General features: G+C 43.0%; 1 protein-coding gene across 2 annotated transcripts in view; it reads left to right on the forward strand.

Annotated features, from left to right (window-relative positions):
* Positions 1–19,944, forward strand: part of znf407 (zinc finger protein 407) — a 155,316-nt gene that overhangs the window by 110,665 nt on the left and 24,707 nt on the right. For both annotated transcript variants that reach the window (XM_031278310.2, XM_036006290.1), the window contains exon 9: positions 1,759–1,937. In XM_031278310.2, the coding sequence (XP_031134170.2) occupies positions 1,759–1,937 (179 nt within the window). The remainder of the gene's footprint in view (positions 1–1,758; positions 1,938–19,944) is intronic.

A 19,944-nucleotide genomic window follows, 5' to 3' on the forward strand; every position in this document is an offset into this window, starting at 1 on the left:
TATGGCAAACACCACTGTAACTACCCAGTTCTTCTTCTGCCTAATTTCAAACAAACTAGAAATCCAAATACACCACTTCCTTTGAGCCAGGAATCTCTGACACAAAGCAAATGCAAACGCTTTAATGAAATATACATATTTTGAATTGTGTAGTGCTATATTCATCAGTGATGGGGTATAACAGACATATCTACATTGCTGTGGATTGCTGCTTTTAAAAAGCACTTTCTTTTGTTGAGAGCGTGGCACCCCAACCGACTGCAGTGTTCAGTTTTGTGAAGAGCCCTCATTGTTCACCAGTGGCTAGTGCTTATGTATTTCATACAGCATGAACAGAACCCAGTGAGGGCCCGCTCTGTTTTTTTTTTCTTTCTTAGGCCCCAGTGGAGCCGGGCTGGACTGTGGCCCCATGATGGAGAGAGGTGTCTCTGCAAAAGTGAAAACAAATTCTTTCCTTGGCTGGCGTGAGCTATGGCACTGTGAGGCTTTATTGTCCTGGCCAAGGTGATAAGGGAGAGTAATTGCGTATTATACTGTCTGCGAATGTCAGGTCCAAACTGAGCACGAGTGCCCCATCCATCAACACATGATGGTGTGTGTTTATGTGTGTGTATGAAAGTGTGTTGTACACTGCACATGCTTGCTTGCATGATGCATTATTTGTGCTCTTATGTGCACGTGTGTGTGTGTGTGTGTGAGAGAGAGAGAGAGAGAGAGAGAGAGAGAGAGAGAGAAGTGGGGCGGTGTTTATGGATTCATGTCTGTATGTTTGCACCTGTCTAGTCATATCAGAGATTCATTGTGTGCGAATCTCTGATCTCTCTCAGAGATTTTTATTTTGGCACAAACTAAGGTTTGTTCATGTCTATTTATGTATGTATGTGCATGTTTGTTTTGCCCATTCAGGTCTTCAATAACGTGTGTGTGTGTGTGTGTGTGTGTGTGTGTGTGTGTAGGTTTAGATAGAGCCTGGGAGCAGGTCAGGCAGCATCATTAATCAGCGGAGGGTTGTGTGTGACTCTCTGAGCTGACATCATTACATCCTACACCCTGCAGTAGCTCACTGCTTGGCCTGCCCTATCTGACCAGCCCAAAGACCCACAGACTCTTGCGCGCACACACACACACACACACACACACACACACACACACACACACACACACATACACACCACTATTTCTATACCTTTTCATACAATTGCAAAAGATACATAATGCCTAACAGATGTCTTCAGACATATCTCTAGTGCACTCAGTAGGCAGTCTCACAGCATGCATTACCCACTGCTCCCAGCACCATTACACACCAAACCTGAACAGCTGTAAGGGAAGAAAATAAAGTTAGAGATATGCAAGAGTGTGAATATCAAAGAATTAACAGGATTTAAATATTGTTTGTGTAACAAGTTGTGTTTTGCGGTTTGTGAAAGCGGTCTTTAGTCGTTTGTGGGCCTGTTTCACAGAGGCGTATTTAGGTAATGAATGCTTTGAGAGTCTGTCCAAACACGGCTGCTCCCTCAGCTCCGAAGCCCAGTTTGAGTTGTTTCTAGTGTGTGTGTGTGTGTGTGTGTGTGTGTGTGTGTGTGTGTGTGTCTCATCATTGGCAAAAAAAAAAAATGTTAGTACAGCAAACCTTTCTTGGGAAAGTTGCCAAGTGTTTAGCTTGTGTTTTCTCCCTCATGACTCTCATCTTTAAATCTTTTAAAAATCTATTCCAAAAAAGGAATGAAGCCTTTTATCTTTGTTTGTCTCCCTTAGATCCAACTGTGCTGAGAACATCCGGAAGCACATCCTCCATACGGGCAAACACGAGGGCGTGAAGATGTACAACTGTCCCAAATGTAACTATGCCACCAACTCTCCCATGGAGTTCCGCAACCACCTGAAGGAAAGTCACCCTGATATCGAGAATCCAGACCTCGCCTACCTACATGCAGGTAACTAATTGTTCAATTTGTATTTGAGGAGGCTCTGTTTAAAAACAAAAACTGTTATCTGTGTGTATGCCTCATCGCTCTCAACTTTGAAGACTGGAAGGATTGAAGACCGTCCTGAACACCCCTGTGTTTAAAAGGTCTTTGGCGCTCCAGGCTTATTTACAGCAATGTCTTGCCTGAGCTTACACATCTAGGAGCTGCCATCTACTACCATGGTTTTGTTCTGTTGGCTGAATCAAACGGATCATTTGAAAGTTAAAGGGACGCTCCACCACTTTTACTATTTATATATTTACAATTTTCACGAGTCATCAGTAGTGCTACTCAACTTGTTAAAATAGTTTAGAAATGAATGGGGCGGCATTAACTCGGTGGGGACCTGGCTTGGGAACCTGAGGGTGGCCGGTTCAAGTCCTGCACGAAAAAGTCAGATTGAAGTGTTGACTGGTTGCTGGAGAGGTGCCAGTTCACCTCCTGGGCACTGCCTGAGTGCCCTTGAGCAGGGCAACAAACCCCTAAGCGCTCTGGAGGGAGATTTCTAGTTTGAAAAAAAATAACTGATGTCATATTGATCTCAACTTGGGTCAACTTTTTAACAGAAAACCTGCATCACTAACCGGAGATGTGGGGTTTAAAAGACCAGTCAGAGAAGGTCTAACAAAAGATGCAACTCAACAACTCAACAACTCAACTCAACAGTTGTATTATGGGGAGTGTAGGATCCAGTATTTCTGGAGCTTTACCCTTTCTAGGGAGTAAGAGTCAGGGTATCTCTTTTTCCTGTATGTCTTGCTGTTACTTGCTGTTGCTGCTGTTAACCATTACTTTTAAATCTGTCTTGTTGGTTACCCCCAAATGTATGTAAGTGCCATAGTAAATCAGTGGACTGCCCCTTTAAGTGCCTTCTCGAGGCCGGTAGCTGGGAACTTATTATGTTCCCCATCCAGAATTGTTTTTGCTACTCCAAGCATTTGAACCCTACGTCTTGCATTTTCTAACTTGCCTCACTAATTTTCTGCATTCCAATGTGTAATGTGCACACCAACATACACACATACAGTATATACCCGCAGACAAATCAACGTTTGAAATCTTTCTACTGAATTAAACCACCTGGCTGCCCCCGCAACCCTGCCTGGGCTCTATCATTCCACAGAGGTCAGATCTTCCAGAAACCGTGAGTGTGTTTTTGTCGGATCGAGTCTTGTTATTCAGTGCTGATGGAGGGCACCCAGCCACAAAGAGGCAGCTATCAAAGAATGCTGGTCTAGCCATCCCTGCCAATCACTCAGGCCATAGAGACAGATGAAATTGTGTTCCTCCTATTGGTTCCTTTGTATCCCAGTGTTCCTCCTTTGTCCTTGAAGGCCACCAAATCCAATCGGCCGAGTGCTTGTCCTTCAGAGGAGCAGAGAGGACAGCCTTTATCCTGTTATCCCTTTGACCTTCCATAAAAGCAGTAGAGTTAGAGGGGAGCACCATGGGAAAGAGGCCAGGCAGGGACATTACTGGAAAATGGCTGCATTCTGGCAGTACTGTGGTTTATTTCCTGTTGAAACTGAATGGATCTGGAGTTGTGTCTTTGTGCTGACTCTGAAAAGTTTAGTTGTTGAATTTCTCAAACAGGCTTATTTTTGGTATAATTTCTGTTCTTCAAATTCAATGAGCAACTTCCATCTTTGATCTCCTTTACTTCCATGCCCTAACCTCCCCGCACAACCTTTTTACCTTCAACTATTCTTTAAAACACCTGCCTCCTTCATATTCTCCGTACCCTCTCACCTTTAACCAAAGCACACCTTTTACACTTCTTCTTACCCTTTCACCCTGAATTTCCCTCACCTCTGTTTGTCCTTAATGCATGGCTGACCTTTGGTGAAGAAGATTCACTTTGTTTCTTAGCGTCCCCCTTAGTGTGATCTGTTAAGCCACATGAGAACATAACTGCTATACCAAGTAAAGAAAGATATTTCTCTCTGTGTCCAGGCCACATGAAGTTCTGTGGCTTCATCTTAAATGGGGCTATGATCTTACTGGGGTTCCACCTAGCCATAGCAAGCAACATACGTTGTGGGGTTCAGTCTTTCAGTCATCTGGAGGAAACATATCCTCCACTTTCAGTCAAGTCACATTCTGGTCATAGCACACCACAGATATGAACCCAAAGAATGACAGCAAAAGAAACGATCCAAAAAAATGCAGCTGATGAAGAAAATTCTTTCCTGCACCAATTAACAAAAAGAAATTAGTGATCCCACTTCGCTTTCATTGATGCATGACAGTTTGTACGCGTAAATGCACTATTGCTGGACTGCAGAAAACAATTTACCTGATTAGGACCAACGCAATCAAACTATAGGTGGTTTGAAAAGGCATTGAAAGTACGCTTGTGATCTCTCTCCCTCTTTCAAAAGAGGGAACAGGAAGGTGGGGTGGTAGCGGAAAGAGCAGTGTTTCATCTAAGCAGACAGAACGAGACCAAAAGAAAGAGACGGGGAAAAAAAGATTAAGAAGGTAGATGTTGAATTAACCTGCTTGTGATTGCTCTCTGTCAGAGTGGCACCAGGGCCAGCAGCGAGAGGCAAATCATCTGTGATGGCCCTTCCCGCTGTTCCCCCTTTGAAAGACACAGATCAAACGCACCCTAGTCACGGGCCCTTGCAGCCCCTCGCGCCGGATTGATTGACACCCGAACGTCTCCACTGCTGCTCTGTCTTTCCATATCACTCTCTCGCTCTCGCTCTCTCTCTCTCGCTTGCACTCCGTCTTCCCTTCTTTATTCAGCGTCGCACTTCGAATTAAAGCCCTTCTCAAGGATGAAAGCAGAGGTCCTTTGCAAACGAAGGAAGAGAGGGAATTAGACCCAGCAAGTGATGGAGGGGAATGATGATTAGAATTAGAGGGGGGAAAAAAAAGAAGGAAAAAAGAGGTTAGATATGTGAGGGGAAAATGTTGCTGATAGGACACATTTTAATAAAATGGTAATGACAATTGTCTTCCTTGTGCGATCTGCAGAGAGATATGCCACAAAGATGTGGCTGTGTGTGTGTGTGTGTGTGTGTGTGTGTGTGTGTGTGTGTGTGTGTGATCTCGGCATAGATAGCACTGCAGCAGAACTAGAGCTACAGGTACCTCTCAGAGCACTGCCACTTTGCTAAATTACCACTCTGCCAGAACTTTCTTTCTAGTTAAAATGCTGCAACTACCCTATGACTGGAGCAGCTTTGGGAAATTGTGTATTTCCCTTCTTTCTTTGTTATCCCCCTCCAGCGAGGTCAGCTGTGGTTTCAGGGCAATGGCTTCGTTAAATCAGCCTCCTGTCCTGTTCAGTACCCAAAACTATGTTACACACACACACACACACACACACACACAGGTGAGATGTCGCCATTAGCTTTGTCAGAGCATCTTCATCCCACTATTTTAAATTGTGAATTATTTCCCTCATTTTCAACCAAGGTTATAATTGCACATCTTGGGGGCAAATGCTTTGTAATTAGCTAACAGCGACTGAGTACTTGGATCCGCTGCTGAGTGCTTAAAAAGATTTTTTTTTTTTTTAAATCTATAAAAAATAAACTTCTTCAAGGCATTGTTGCTGCTTTATGCAGATTCTATTTTCCTTAATAATGCATGATGGATAGCTACTGTAGAGGGCTGGGGGAGACCTGGCCTTGTAAGTGATGATCGTAATACGCAGTTACAACCACAGGCAAATTCATTTGTTTGCATATATTTTTTTTCTTATTAAACAAATCTGTAAACAAATATGGGTTTGGATGGCTTTTACTTAAGTTATGCATCTGTGTGCCTCCCCGGCTCCCCTCCCTCGCTTTCACCTTCTGTTCATCATGTAATGAAACATTACTCTCCTGAGTTTTACTTGCCTATTGTGTTGAAGCGGCGTGTTGGATTGCGGAGGACAGGTGTGTATGTCATGCAAATGTGTCCTGGTATCCCGGCGCATATGACACTGTGTCGACGTTGTGAAAGAAGCCACAGACACTGACGATAAAATCAACATCTGTTTCTAATAACAATGTGTTATATGTGACACGTTTCTGTGTTGGAAAATATGTGAAAAAACAAAACAATGCATCACAGTTTAAAAAAAAAACCCACCTATAGGACATCAAGTCGTCAGCGTTAGTGATGAACCTGCGTCTTTGTGTCACCGTCCTTATGTTGCATTCGCATGATAGGCATTAACTTAAAAAAGTCATTCTGTTCACAGGGTGGATCATTGTGCTGATGCTGTCAAAGCGTAGAATTAGTAATTCTGAGTTGTATCTTCCAAAGTCAACAATGAGGCATTTGTTCGCTTAACGGGAAGCCAAAAAAAAAAGTTAAATATTTTTACCAGGAAAGAAAAGAGTGAGGAAATGGAGCTCTGCTGTTTAAGTTAAAACTAGCAATAGAAAATGCATCATAAACAGTTTTCTGACTGTTTCTCAAGATCCAATATGGCCTAAAATATAAATAAATGTCACTCTGTATGCCTTTTTTTGTATGCCTTTCAGTTTTTACAACACTATTTTGGTGCCTGTGTTTTTTATTCTGTCCCCATCATGTCTGATTTACCCCAACCACACAAAGCAACCTCAGCAAGCCTACATGTATGAACTTGAAGATTAGCTCAAGCTAGTGTTGGGTGTTAATTGGATAATTCCCTCATGGAGGAACACCTTTCAGCTTCATCTGGTCCTGAATGGCTCACTTTGGTGTGCGTGCGTGCGTTTGAGGGGGTTAGCTACGTGGTTTAGGGAAAAAAGGCCCACCGTCGGTTGCATGTGTCTTAGTAAACCAATACAGGGCCGGTCCTGGCCGAGCAAGCAGCAATTCCTGCATAATGACCTGCTCCAATAAGCGTGAAAACTCCCTCAACCGGCTGCATTTATCACACATCAGCCACAACAAACAGCCTTTTGTTTCATCCTCTTCTCCCATTCCCTTCCTCCTGGCATCAATCCAAGTGCCTCCACTCAGCCGTTTAGGGGCCATTCAGAGCCTTGACTGACAAGTCCCATCCAATCAGTGTGGAGACGTAGAGGCAGTGGGTTTCTGGCTGCTCCGAATGTGAAGTGATGTCTACATTGTGAGTTTGCCACCTTTAGGCCATCACAGACAGATTTCTTTTTCCACGCGGTAAATGATGACTGGAAGTATTGTGTCATTGACAGACTGGGTCAACCTCTGCCTCTGTCTGAGCCTCTGGACAAGTTCTGTCACTGTCAGAAAATTTGAGGCAGATTGATGACACTTGATATACTGTATGCTCCCTGGTGTTGCAATGGCACAGTTATGTTAGGTGCTTGCTTATGTTGCACTATTCTGAAAAAAAGTTGCAGATGGCTTATGTAGGCCACAGCCTAAGAGTTGCACAGTGTGATAGCAGGACAAAAGGATACAGTTGTTTAGTCTGCATAGGTTTTTAGTCTAATGCTACATTCTTTGTTGTTTGAAACATAGAATGTATGATGTGCAAGGGCACAAGAAGGAGAACAACAGTAAATAGTTTTGTAACCACATGTAGAGATGATATTTAGCTACAAAATCTTTTTTTTTTCTGAGCTGGTTAAATTAGGTAATGAGCAAATGTCTTCTGAGACTCCAGCTCAAACACTGAAAGCTACTTTTCCTGGAAAGCTATGGCACCAAATTTTGTTGGGAACACCAATTCCCTAGTGTGTATCATTTATATTAAACTAGTACTTTTAAGACATCCTAAAGGGATTGTTTATAATGTGTCAGCGCACATCAAATGCTTAATTTCTATCTTTTTAATCAAAAGATGAAAGGAAAAATATTTGCTGTATGTTTGCAAGGCCGTTTGTCAGAACAATGGAGTATGCTTTCATGTGAACATGCAGTACTTGGACAGAAGCACACACATAGACACACACAAACACCTCGTGTGAGTGACGTGTGGTGGGGATGCTGGCGGGCAGGGCTGCTCCTCCTGTATGGGACAGTGAATATGGGACCAGACAGGCCGCCGTCTCTTATAAAGCCTCATCCATAATTCAATCCTCCTTCTCCCCTCAATTCAGACACTGTACGTATCCAGCTACAGCCAACAGCTAACCTGTCTTAAGACAGGAAAGAAAGACTGAAAGAAAGAAAACAACAACAAAAATAAGAAAAACAAGTGTTTTTTTATTGAGAATGTTGAGTTAAAAAAAAAATAATTAAAAGATAAGAAAGAAAAGCAGAATTTGTTAAGGAGAGGAGGTTGTGACACAACCGAGACTGCTGATTTTTCTCTTTTAGCCCAGCTTGCCCCATCTTGACCTTTACTGAGTCAACACAGCTCCTAGGACCAACATGTTTTCCCTCATCTACACCCTCATTGGCTGAAGTGCACTTCTAAGATCTTTACCACAACCTTTGCCCCTTTTACTGTGCAAAGGACCCTTTTCTTCCTCCTTCGCCTCTCTCTAGCCTCCGTGTGTCGTCTTTTGGTGGCTCTCCAAACGTCTTGGCATCTCTAATTACCAACAGGCTCAACTTTCCCAACTAAACAACCAATTACCAACGCTTTAGCCCAACCCAGTCCCATGTTTCCTGATACAGTGGCCTATTAGGGCCCCTTATTTCTCCCCTAGCATAATTGAATCCCCTGGCTGCTCATCAGTGGGCTAATTTAAGCCAATGTGCAGAGTTGGTAATCAGAGGGGCTGCCTATTAGACTATCAGACCCCAATTAAGTGCCCTCTTATTTCCAACATAACAAGCCGCTATCACTACTGCTGTTATTGTATTTCCCTCTTTAGTGCCCAGTTTTGTTTGGGTAAATCTGTGGTCTGTTTGGAGAGCAATGAGAGGAAAAGAGGTTAAAGAGAAGTGGAAGAGAGGAGTTTCAGTGTTAAGTTAAGCACTGGTACAGGTGGTATTCGAAGAAATGCGCTCGTAGAGAAAAAGGACCCTAATTAGGGTGAAAATCCAGAGAGCAAAGATCTGCCTATTTTTTTTCTACTGTCTGATTGATAGAACTCAGATGTTTCTGTCCAAAACACCCTTTACTGTGAAGGCTCCTCTGGCGTACATGGTAGTACTACAACAGATTTCATCAAAAGTAAGAAAAAAAAAAAAGGATTTCATGGACCACCTTGAGGCTGCAGAGCAAGAGTTTTATGTGAAAAATATCCCTGCTTTCTTCCTAAATCAAAAAACATAGTGGTGAGACTAATGAGTGAAATTCAAGCATCTCATTAACATGAGAGAGCGCCTGGCCCGATCCGTTGCAGAGATGTTTTCGGCCACATTATTTGGGTTCAATGAGTGCACGTCACCCGAATCTTGTTAGAAAATGTATGAGCTGCGACGTCTTTAAACTTCAAAACATCTATCTCTTCCTGCCACTTGGGTCTGCCAAAATCTGATGTGACTTACTGTAATGCCGCTTTAACTTGACAAATAGATTTGAAATGGAAAAGGTTCCGAGACAAATGCCTTCACCACCAGCACCTCTTTCTGTCCTCCCACAAGTGCAGAATATCTCACTTTTTTTTTCTCTTTCCTTTTTTCTCTGTCCTGTCTTGGTGACTGGGGCAGTTTGAGGCAGCCAGAGTGTGAAAGAGGCCCACAGAGGGCTGATGAGGACTGTCTTAGCAAAGCGTGTCTCAAGTCTGGGACGGCAGCATTTGAGCGGTTGTGTACATATATGTATATATGTGTGTGTTTGTGTGTGTGTGTGTGTGTGTGTGTGTGTGTGGTAGCAAGAAATGGTGTACGTGCGTGTCTGGATGTCTAAGTGTGTGTGTTTAGTGTTGGTGTCGACTCCCCATAGCCTAATTAAAGGGCGAGGAAAGCCACTCACTGGGAGATTAAACCTAAAAGGGTAAATTAGCACTCAAAAAGGGTGTGGCAAATTCACACATACGCACAGGCCATGAAATCTCTTCTGACACCTGTGAAAAAAAGGAAAAAAGAGAATAAGGAGAATGGAGAGAGGGGCAAACTTTTGTTTTCAATAGCAGAGCTCGGTGCTATGTATTTGTTCAGATGAGACTCTGAACTGGGCACTCTACTCTCTGGGCGACCTGTTTTACTTTTATTAATTTACTTACTTACTTGTAAGTTGCTCTGGATAAAGGTGTCTGCTAAATAAATGTAATGTAATATCATTGTATGATATGATAAATATGAAACCCCCAAAAAATATCAGAACAGCTTTTAACTTGTAATTTTAGGGATATATGTTTGACAATATTTGGACTCAGTCATGGAGGCGTAAACCTTCACTGAATTTTGTGACAGTTGTGAAATGCATCTTATATTTAATTCTAACTTACATTAAACACTGGGGCAACCTCTAGCTCACCCAGTAAGAGCGTGCGCCCCTGTAGAGTCCTTTGCAGCGGCCCGGGTTGGAGTCCGACCTGCGGCACTTTGCTGCGTGTCATCCCCCATCTCTCTCCCACCTTTCCTGTCTATCCACTGTCACTCTGAAATACAGGGAAAAGCCCCCAAAAAATTAATAAAAAAAAAAAAAAAAAAAAACTTACATTAAACACTTTATAAAACATTACATTTAACTTGTTCACTTTTAAGCAGTCATTTAAAGGGTTAATATTATCCAACTTAGTCCTTGTAATGTCTTACCATGCAGTTAGTTTTAGCTTTATTTGCTGTGTTTTTAAAGGGTTATGCTGGAGATTTAGTCTTGTACATGCTTAGAGCAGACAGAGATACACTGACTCTAAGTAGAGTTTAGATTCTCTGCCCGAGCCCGGGCCGGGCCGATATTTTCTGCCGCTATCCTCGGGCCGGGCTGGGCCGTGCCCTTGACCAAGCAATTGTGTTTTTTTAATCATTACTTTATTAGCCTTATTCGGTGGGGAGAAAGCTATGCCTCTCCAGCTTCTCCCGTAACTCTGGGTGTCCTGCACTGACTTGAGTGTGAGGTAAACTGTGCTACATCGTGTCTCCCCCATCTGCAGCGCTGTTGTCGGCCAGTGCGTCAGCATGCATACCGTGGTGAAGGACAGTATTAATTAGGTGATCGAGACAAGAAAATCTCCTATATGGTTCCAGGGCTTTGATTATGTTGCTGCCTTGATCTGTCACCCTCACTAGTTGGCTGAGGGAGCAGCTATAGGGTCGAGTTTAGGTTAGACACACACACACACACACACACACACACACACACACACACACACGTACGTGAGGGACAGATGAGTGTCACATCATCGGCCATTTATATATCCCACAATTCAACAGCAGGTGTTAATGCCCTGGGCAACACTGATATCTCTTTATAACTGTCTGCCCATGTTGTTTAACCCCCGTACTACTCTGTCAGTATATCAGCTTGCTTTCTGCCTCTTTCTTCTGGTTCTCCGTGTTTGTGTGTGTTATGATGTCTTAGCATTTGGGTGTTTGTGTGTGTTGAGAGTGATTGATATGACTCTGGGCCAGCAGCTAAGCTCTGCCATGCTATCTGTCTCTCTATCTGTTTGTCTGTTGTCTCTTCTGCATTGTCTTCTACTCCTGTTTGACTGCTATCAAACAAGTGTGTTGTTTGAGAGAGAGAGAGAGAGAGTGTGTGTGTGTACATGTCATCTGTCAGTGTCTTGCTCCAGAATCAGACATCTAGCAGAGAATCTACACACACACACACACACACACACACACACACACACACACACACACACACACACATACTGTCACACACACACGCAGGTTTTCACAGAACTACATCTCCAATCTTATAGTTCCCCCAGGGACTAAGTGTGTATGTTTGCACGTATAAGAGATTTCATGTGTATGTGTGTGCTTCTGCGAATACACACAAACACACACACTCTTGCATGTCTTTCTGTTTGCGGGTGTAAGAAAATAGATCTTGGTTCTGTCACGGCTGGGCCTGCAGGCATAAGAGGCCTTAACGGATGTCTCTCTCAGTGAAACACACACACACACACACACACACACACACACACACACACTTTCTCTCACACGCACGCGCACACACACACACACACACACACACACACACACACACACACACACACACACACACACACACGATACAGGTCCCAGACCCCTCTCCCTCCTGGACTCGCAGTGAGGAATACAAGATTCAGGCTCCTCTCTAGATAGTGATCAGCCTCGCCGTGGCTTCAGAAATGCTATCTTCACCGGGCGGCTGAATTGATAATGCTCCCCCCCTACGCATTTTATTACAAAGGCCCAGTTTGTAAAAAGGTAATCATTTACTGTTGCTACTATCTCCCCTGAGCCATACATCTTCTGTCTTCACAGGACAAAGTTCTCCCGCTGCTACTGACGCTGTTTTTCCCTATTTTATTTTATTTTTTACTTTGTCGGTGGGTTCGCAGACGGCTACTTTTAAGTTTATCATCCTCTTGCTGCCACAGAGTTTTACACATACAGCATACCCACCTGGTAGAATTAGATCTTTTTGTTAAATGTATGTATTTTGTGTTAGTTTTTGAAAGCATGCATGGGCGCTCAGTGTTTGTGTGTGTAGGGGACAGAAAGGCTGCAGTGAATGAAGGACTAATCCCTTTGGGCACATAGTGGAATCCAATACCAAGTACCAAAATCTCATCATTTCAATTATCATATTTATCATATTTATTCATTTTCTCCCAGCCAGACTTAATGCTGTGTCTCTCTCTCCCTCTCTCACCGCTCCTTCTTCTGTACATTAATCAATTTTTTCCCTCCATTGCGTTCTCCACTGGCAACATGTGTGCCTGCCACTCACGTTGATTGACAGCACTCAAGTGGCCTACGGAAAAAGCAGCTCATTTTTTCTTCTTTTTTTTCCCTTTTTGGTCAGACATTGTGCCAGTGATGCCGGGGCCTTATCAGGAAACCCAATTTATTGCCGCTTCTCTGGGCGAAAGGGGTTGCCACTCACACTGACTGACAGCTCTCAGATTTGCAGGCTGCAGTGTAGGGATTTCCTTTAAGTTGTTATGTTTATTTACTTTTTTTTTTCGTGCTGTCGGAGATTATTCTACCGCACATGGATGTACGTACACACTTTACAAACACATACACAAAGACATAGTGCATAGATCTGCCTGCCGTCTCCAAACTGTTTTATTTTTTCTGACCTTGGCAGTGATTTTGACTGACAGACTGCGATCCGTGGTCCCGCTCGCCACACAGCGGGTCAAGTTTATCCTTGTGAACATCATTGTTTGGTAATTGTTTTAATCTTTGGGGAGGAATTGAAGGTAAAGAAAATAGACTGTTAAATGGAAAACTCACTTGATTCATGCAGAGACTGTTGTTGTGTTTTTATGCGCAGAGTGCAAAGGCATGTTTGTTTTCATTGCTAAGAACATTACATGTGGGAATGTGGGCTCATGTATGAATTTATGTTCTCATCTCAGCTGTGTGCTTTTACATTTCCCTCCCTGCCTGTGTGTGTATGAGCAAGTCGTGTGTGTGTGTGTGTGTGTGTGTGTGTGAGTGTGCGCGCGCACATTCCTTCGTTTGATATGCATTTGAAAACACATCGATGTATGTCATCATGTGTGAGTTTTTTTGCATGTCTCTGTACTGTATGCATGTGATGCCTGTGTGTGCGTGTGTCAGCTCCCGTGTGTGCATTTGTGTGTGTCGAGTATGACCTCCGAATCCTGAGGCTTATCGTGGCGGTGTTCCACATTATTGATAGCGAGCGGAGATATCGACAGGCCAAGCGCCGGCAGCTCGCAGCCGCGCCGGCAAGCAGGATGGGACTTTGATATGACATATTGTGCGTCTCAGCACAAGCCATAAATAATTCTGACACGTTTTTGTATGCATGGGAAAGTCCTTGATTCAGCCTCCCATAAAAATAAACTTCTATTATGGAAGGTATTTGTCAAGTGGGTGCGTGATGGATGGCCCAGCGTTTACCCCGTGGCAGGACGATGGGTTATGGATGCCCGCCGCCCCTTGCCGGGGGAGGAGTCGCACCCAGCAACGCTGACACTAGAGTAATTACTGCCCTCCTCACCACGGCAACGGAGGGAGGGAAGTGGACGAGGGATGAGGGCAGAGGGGGAGGGGGGTATACACATACCTGCACCTCCCTCCGCCCCTCCCTCCACACTGTCCTGTAACACTACGGGCGTAAAATGAAGAAAGTGATGAAGGCTGTAAGGGCAGTGATGATTGGACATGGACGGATGGACGGATGGACGTATGGATGGATGGATGGATAGATGGATGGACGGACGGATAGATGGGTGGACATGATTGATTTATTAATTGATTGACTGGGGAGACAGCCCTTTCCATTCCTCATGAAGATGTTACATATTGTTAAACGTCTGTATATTACTGCCTAATTAGTTCTGACATTTTTGCTTGATTACTGTAAACAAATGAGTCTGTGGCACGGTCATGATTACTCGTCTGCATCTCATTATATTATTATCATCTTATTGCTTCTTTGTGTCTTAGAGCTGACAATATTCCTGGATTAAACGCTTAATCAAATGTCAGAAAATTAACAGTTTTGATAAGATGAACTTTATTGACCCACACTGGGAAATAGAAGTGTCACAGCAGCAAATGAGAGTACAAGAACGGATATATAGTATGAAAAAGTAACCTTAGAGAAAATAGATAAACTACTATATACGTTATGAATAACTACTTTAAAAGAAATTACGCATCGAAACAAAAGTAAAACCCACTAATACTATATACACCCAGCATAAATAGAAACTACAAAGTCAGTGAGACAAAACTAGTCACAGTTTGGATTTGCTGCTGTTTAATGTTTAATATTATTGTAAACGAATACCTTTAACTTTTGGATGGTTGATTGGAAGAAACAAGCATTTTCAAAATGCCACATTGCACTCTGACATTGAATAAATAATAATAATAAATAATTCATTAGTCAAACTATCACAAAAGATAATATACGTATATGTTGCAATATTTGCAAACAGTTGATTTTTCTGCGACCCTTTCAGTCTTTTGACAGTCTTTTGTTGTCAACAAACTTCAGCTTTGTATATAATCCAGTTTTTCAGATTTCCCCACCAAATATGAGTTGGTGGTTCACAATGTAAAAGTGTAACACTTATGACATTATAAACTGATATCCACCTCGGTCAGAGCTAGTACACTTTGCCTCAAAAGGAAAGTTGTGATGAAAAAACAATCCTTAAATTTAATTGTATTAGTTTTGCAGACAAAGGTTGCGGAGCTTGATCTGATAAGAGCACAGTATAAATAAAATGAATACTTTAGCAGAGAAAATCTGTGTGTGTGTGTGTGTGTGTGTGTGTGTGTGTGTGTGTGTGTGTGTGTGTCTCATGTTGCCGCACTTATGAATATGTACAGGCATTTGTGTGTGCTAATGAGCACATGTGTGCGTGTTTATATGTCAATCTGTGGGCCCAGCAGCCAGATTGAGCTGAGGCCTGGGTGCCATCTGAGGAAGAGGAGGAAGGTAGGCGTGGGGCTAGGAACAGGTGAGGGATGGGTGCTCTCCTAACCACCGCTATCCCCACTACCCTGCGTAGGTGGGGCAGGGGGGTCAGGGTGGGGGCCACAGTGGCAGCCCGTCAGTGGGAGTGACACCTGTTCACCGCTGCCCACCCCTTCATCCTTACAGCTGCTGCGCTTTCTCTGCCTCAACCTTTTTTCCCTGTCTTCCATCTCCGTTGCCTTCACCGCTCCTCTTCCTCCTCGTCCTCCTTAGCGGCAAGGAAGAGAAGCTCGTCACAGCAGGCGAGTGGGACCAGTCCAGATGTTCTTACATGCGACGAAGGAGGAGGGCTTTGTCAGGACACAAACACAAACTCAGACGATTACTGTAACATCAGCAGATTGCCTCAGTGCCACTAAGGCTGCTGTTAAGTGAGGTGATTGGTACAAGATGTGTGTGTGTGTGTGTGTGTGTGTGTGTGTGTGTGTGTGTGTGTGTGTGTGTGTGAGAGAGAATCAACTGGCATAATCCACACGTATACACACCGTCTGCAAAAACACAGGTGTACATAGACCTTAAATGTTTTCTGTACAACCCTGCAGTTTGTTTGAGAAACAGTAATACATAGTAATTTGACCTTTTTTTTTGAGGGTGCTAAATTGTATTTTATTATTCTAAAAATTTAACACAAAGTTTTCATTTTGAAGAGCAGTTAGAGTTGTGTTATTGTCCCAAACTATACACTCAGTCATTTTCCAAGCCAGTCCAGGGATTCAGACCATCAAACACACCGCCACAGTCAAGCTTTTCTAACCTCCAGGCTTCTGCAACCTTTAACAGGAGGGAAAACTGTTTTATAACCTAATTTGACAATAATTGCAACGCAAACATTCATTGATGAACAACAAATAGGTAAAGTTTTTTAGACTTTTTGGCTTTTTTTCTCTTCAAAAAGTCATCTATAACTTTAATTATTTAGATCCTCATGTTTGATGTGCACCCTTAAGTTTCTTGTGACATATCAAGCTAAATAGCTGGCAATCTATTACATAGCATCCACTACACATCTTGCATACAAATACAGACTGAGGCAGACAGTATTAAGAAATGCCTGTTTGCATGGATCGGCCTTGTTTGACCTGGTAACCTCTACAAGGTCCAGATAGGTAGACTGAAGCTGCTGTCGGCCGCTACAGATGAGGGGTCAGGGAGAGGAACAGGCCTCGGTCAATAGGCTTAGAAGACCATCAGGGACTATTGATTGTGGCAGACAGTGAGGCCAGCTCTGCACTAATTGTTTCTTTACTAGCCTGTGGCAAAGACAACAGTCACGGGCAGGGACTCATGAATCTTACATCTGTTTTGTTGCTAAAGCACCGGGAGTTAATAGCCTTTGATTACCGAGGGGTTTGGTTGTGTGTGTGTGTGTGTGTGTGTGTGTGTGCGTGTGTGTGTGTGTGTGTGTGTGTGTGTGTGTGTGTGTGTGTGTGTGTGTGTAAAATGTGTTTACGCAAGAGAATCAGTGGACAGATTTGTATATCAAACATTTATGCGTTTGTGAGTGTTTCATTTGACTTCTGCTGCAGAATCACTTTTGTAATGAAACAATTTGGTCACTACAATTTTGAGCACTTTTTGTTTCATCTTAAGCACACCACAACATCATTGTTTTTTGCAGAAGAACATGAAAATGAATTGTTTTGTTCAGAGCATGAATTAGTATTGTGATCACAATGCAGTTATGAAATTCTAATTGTCCTAAGCAATGTGAGCATCAGTTCAAGTAAAGGAATGACCTCCTGTAAATATGTATTTATTGTGGCACTTGTAGCATTTTAGAAGTCAGTGTGTGTGTGTGTGTGTGTGTGTGTGTGTGTGTACAACAATAAATTAATTCTAATGCTGTCATATAGCGTCTGTAAAAAACAAACAAAACAGCATGGATGTAAGGTAATAATAGTTGACGTGTGGACAAGGGGTATTGTTAGTTGCTGTTGTATGTCAGGACTACATTTCCCACAAACCCTGCTTTTAACTTCTTAGAAATGCAAAGTTAAGATGGTACTATTGTAAATGTTTTAAGTTGAAATGCTATATATTGGACCTGTAATGACTGACTAAGTGATTTACCAGAAATCCCCTTTCCACACTTTAGTCTGAGTTTAAATATAGCTCACTATTCAGTTGTCAACTCAAATTATTTCAGCACAGTTTACCTTGGCTTACCATTTACACAATGATACAAATAGTTTCTTTCCACAACCCCCCCCTCCTTCACTCCTGCCCCACCGGAACTGTGTTTTTTTTTATTTTTTTTTTTTACTGGTGTTGTGCATCTTGTTGATTTTCAGAGGGCAGTGCCCTGTACAGGAGTCATATCTGCTATTCTAACCCCGCTGCAGTGGCCAGGCGGTATTCAACTGCATGCGGTTTGTTTATTGCGTACAGCAGCAGAGTTTGTTTGTGGCCGGCTGTCAGAGCGGCCAGCCCGTTGTGATGAAAGACACTTGGACCTTCCCATCCATTTCACATTTGCTCCAATCAATTATTCAACAGGACAGCCAATTAAAAATGAGGGAGAGCGGTCAGGCCCTCGCCCCCCGAAGGCCGCCACTAGACAACTCTCTCCGTGAATAATTGGTGCAATTAATTTAGCATTGAGCAATAAAGGAGTTCTCACTCTCCCCTCTCGCTCTATCTCTCTTACTCCCTATATACTGCAGACGCTCTCAACACACCAGTCAACATTACAGACACACATCACAACAACGCACACACTGCAGCAGTAATAATAGTGGAACATTCGTGAACTATTGTACAACATGCAGCGATGCAGGTGAGGCCATAGCTTCTGATTGCAATTTGCCCTCCTTTAATTTGTAGTAAGTAACCAAATTAAATAAAGAGTATTTAACAAGAACCAAAAGGCATACAACTGCCATGCATTTGTGGTTATATTGGTGGATATTTGCTTTATAATGGTCACCAGCTGGAGGTAATGCTTTATCTAGCTTGTTATTTCCCAGCTACATCACTAGAAATGTAGTCACACACACACTGACAAAAACACAGCTGTGCCCTCTGGGACACTCACTCACTCATTCACTCACTCACTCACTCACTCACACACACATTCCAGGGTCGCAGCAGGAGAGAATCAAAGAAAAGGTTTCAGGAGCCTCAGTAACCGTAATTGATTGCCATAAAACGGAATGATTCCTTTTACCTGATTCTATACATTTCTCCCTCTTATTGTCCCTTATCTGCAATTATGGTTAATTTGCTGCTGCCCTCATGACATGGTGCCTGTACCAGTAATGGCACACAAACACACACACACACACACACACACACACACACAGTAATAACAACACTCAGGAGGAGGGTAATAGTGACAAGTAAATTCTGCAACAGCTTTGATTAATTCAATCACAACACAAGTATTATGACGGACCAAACATCCTTCACACTCTGCGTTCTTCTTCTTCTTTCTGTCTCTCTCCTCTTTATCATCCTCTCTTTATTGATCAATCTCTAACTCCAAGTATAACCCCCCCTCTTCTCCACCACCCACCTCCATGAACAACACCCCCACCCACCTCTTTTGATAGCCAGATTGACAGTTGAGTAATTTCACTGTCAGTGCTGACTGACACATGGTAATGGGAAGACGTTTCAGAGCGGCATTACAACACAAAATAATTTCCAATTTACCGCTCATCAAAAGTACCCTTACAAAAATAAAGAGAGCAAGGGAGGGATGGGAAAAGAGAGAGAGAGAAAGGGAGGAGGTGAGGGGAAACACAACAGTGGATTTATGGCTTCAATTACTGATATTTCACATTTAGTTTAAAGCGACATGTTTTTGTAATATGACAGGCTTCACTGGATTTGAAAACGTCTTCAGACCTCTCCACTCTCCTCTTCTTCTGTTCCCCCCACCCACCCATCCATTTCTCTCCCTTCTTGCAATGTAGATAATGAAATGGGGGGTGGGGGGGTGTTGAGGAAGAGAGTGATAGCTGTGACTCCTGAGCCTCTTTAGAGAGGAAGGAAAACGAGGCCTGCAGCTTTGATGTAGATGGATTTGACTGTGACTCACCCCATCATTCACTGGTTGGGCCTCAATCTCTATTCCACCTGTCACTGGCAGGATTTACGACTGTACCTCACTCATCATTGATGGACTTAAACTACCCCATGACAGTCATTGGTGGGTCTCAATTGTTTTTTTTATTCTCCCTTCCTACTGGTGGCTTGGCACACTATCCATGTCTTATGAGAATAAGGGCTCTACTTTTATTTCCTTTTCTTGCATCTCTTTTGTATTTTGATGACTTGCCATACACCACATTTAGAGTTCAGTAAGGGAGTGTCAGCAGCAATTTTGGTATCAAGATTGACTACTACTGTGTTGACCTGGTCTGAGCCAGTGGGCAGTAACTGTGGTTTGTGCTATTTTCTCACTAGACTTGGTGGAGCCAACTTACATATGGTGTTTTTCCACTACATGGTACCTGCTCCACTCAGCTCGACTCTACCCGCCTTTTTTGGTTTTCCATTATGAAAAAAAGTACCTGGTAACTTTTTTTT

Source organism: Sander lucioperca, chromosome 10 (genome assembly GCF_008315115.2).
Source record: "Sander lucioperca isolate FBNREF2018 chromosome 10, SLUC_FBN_1.2, whole genome shotgun sequence".
Classification (NCBI taxonomy): domain Eukaryota; kingdom Metazoa; phylum Chordata; class Actinopteri; order Perciformes; family Percidae; genus Sander; species Sander lucioperca.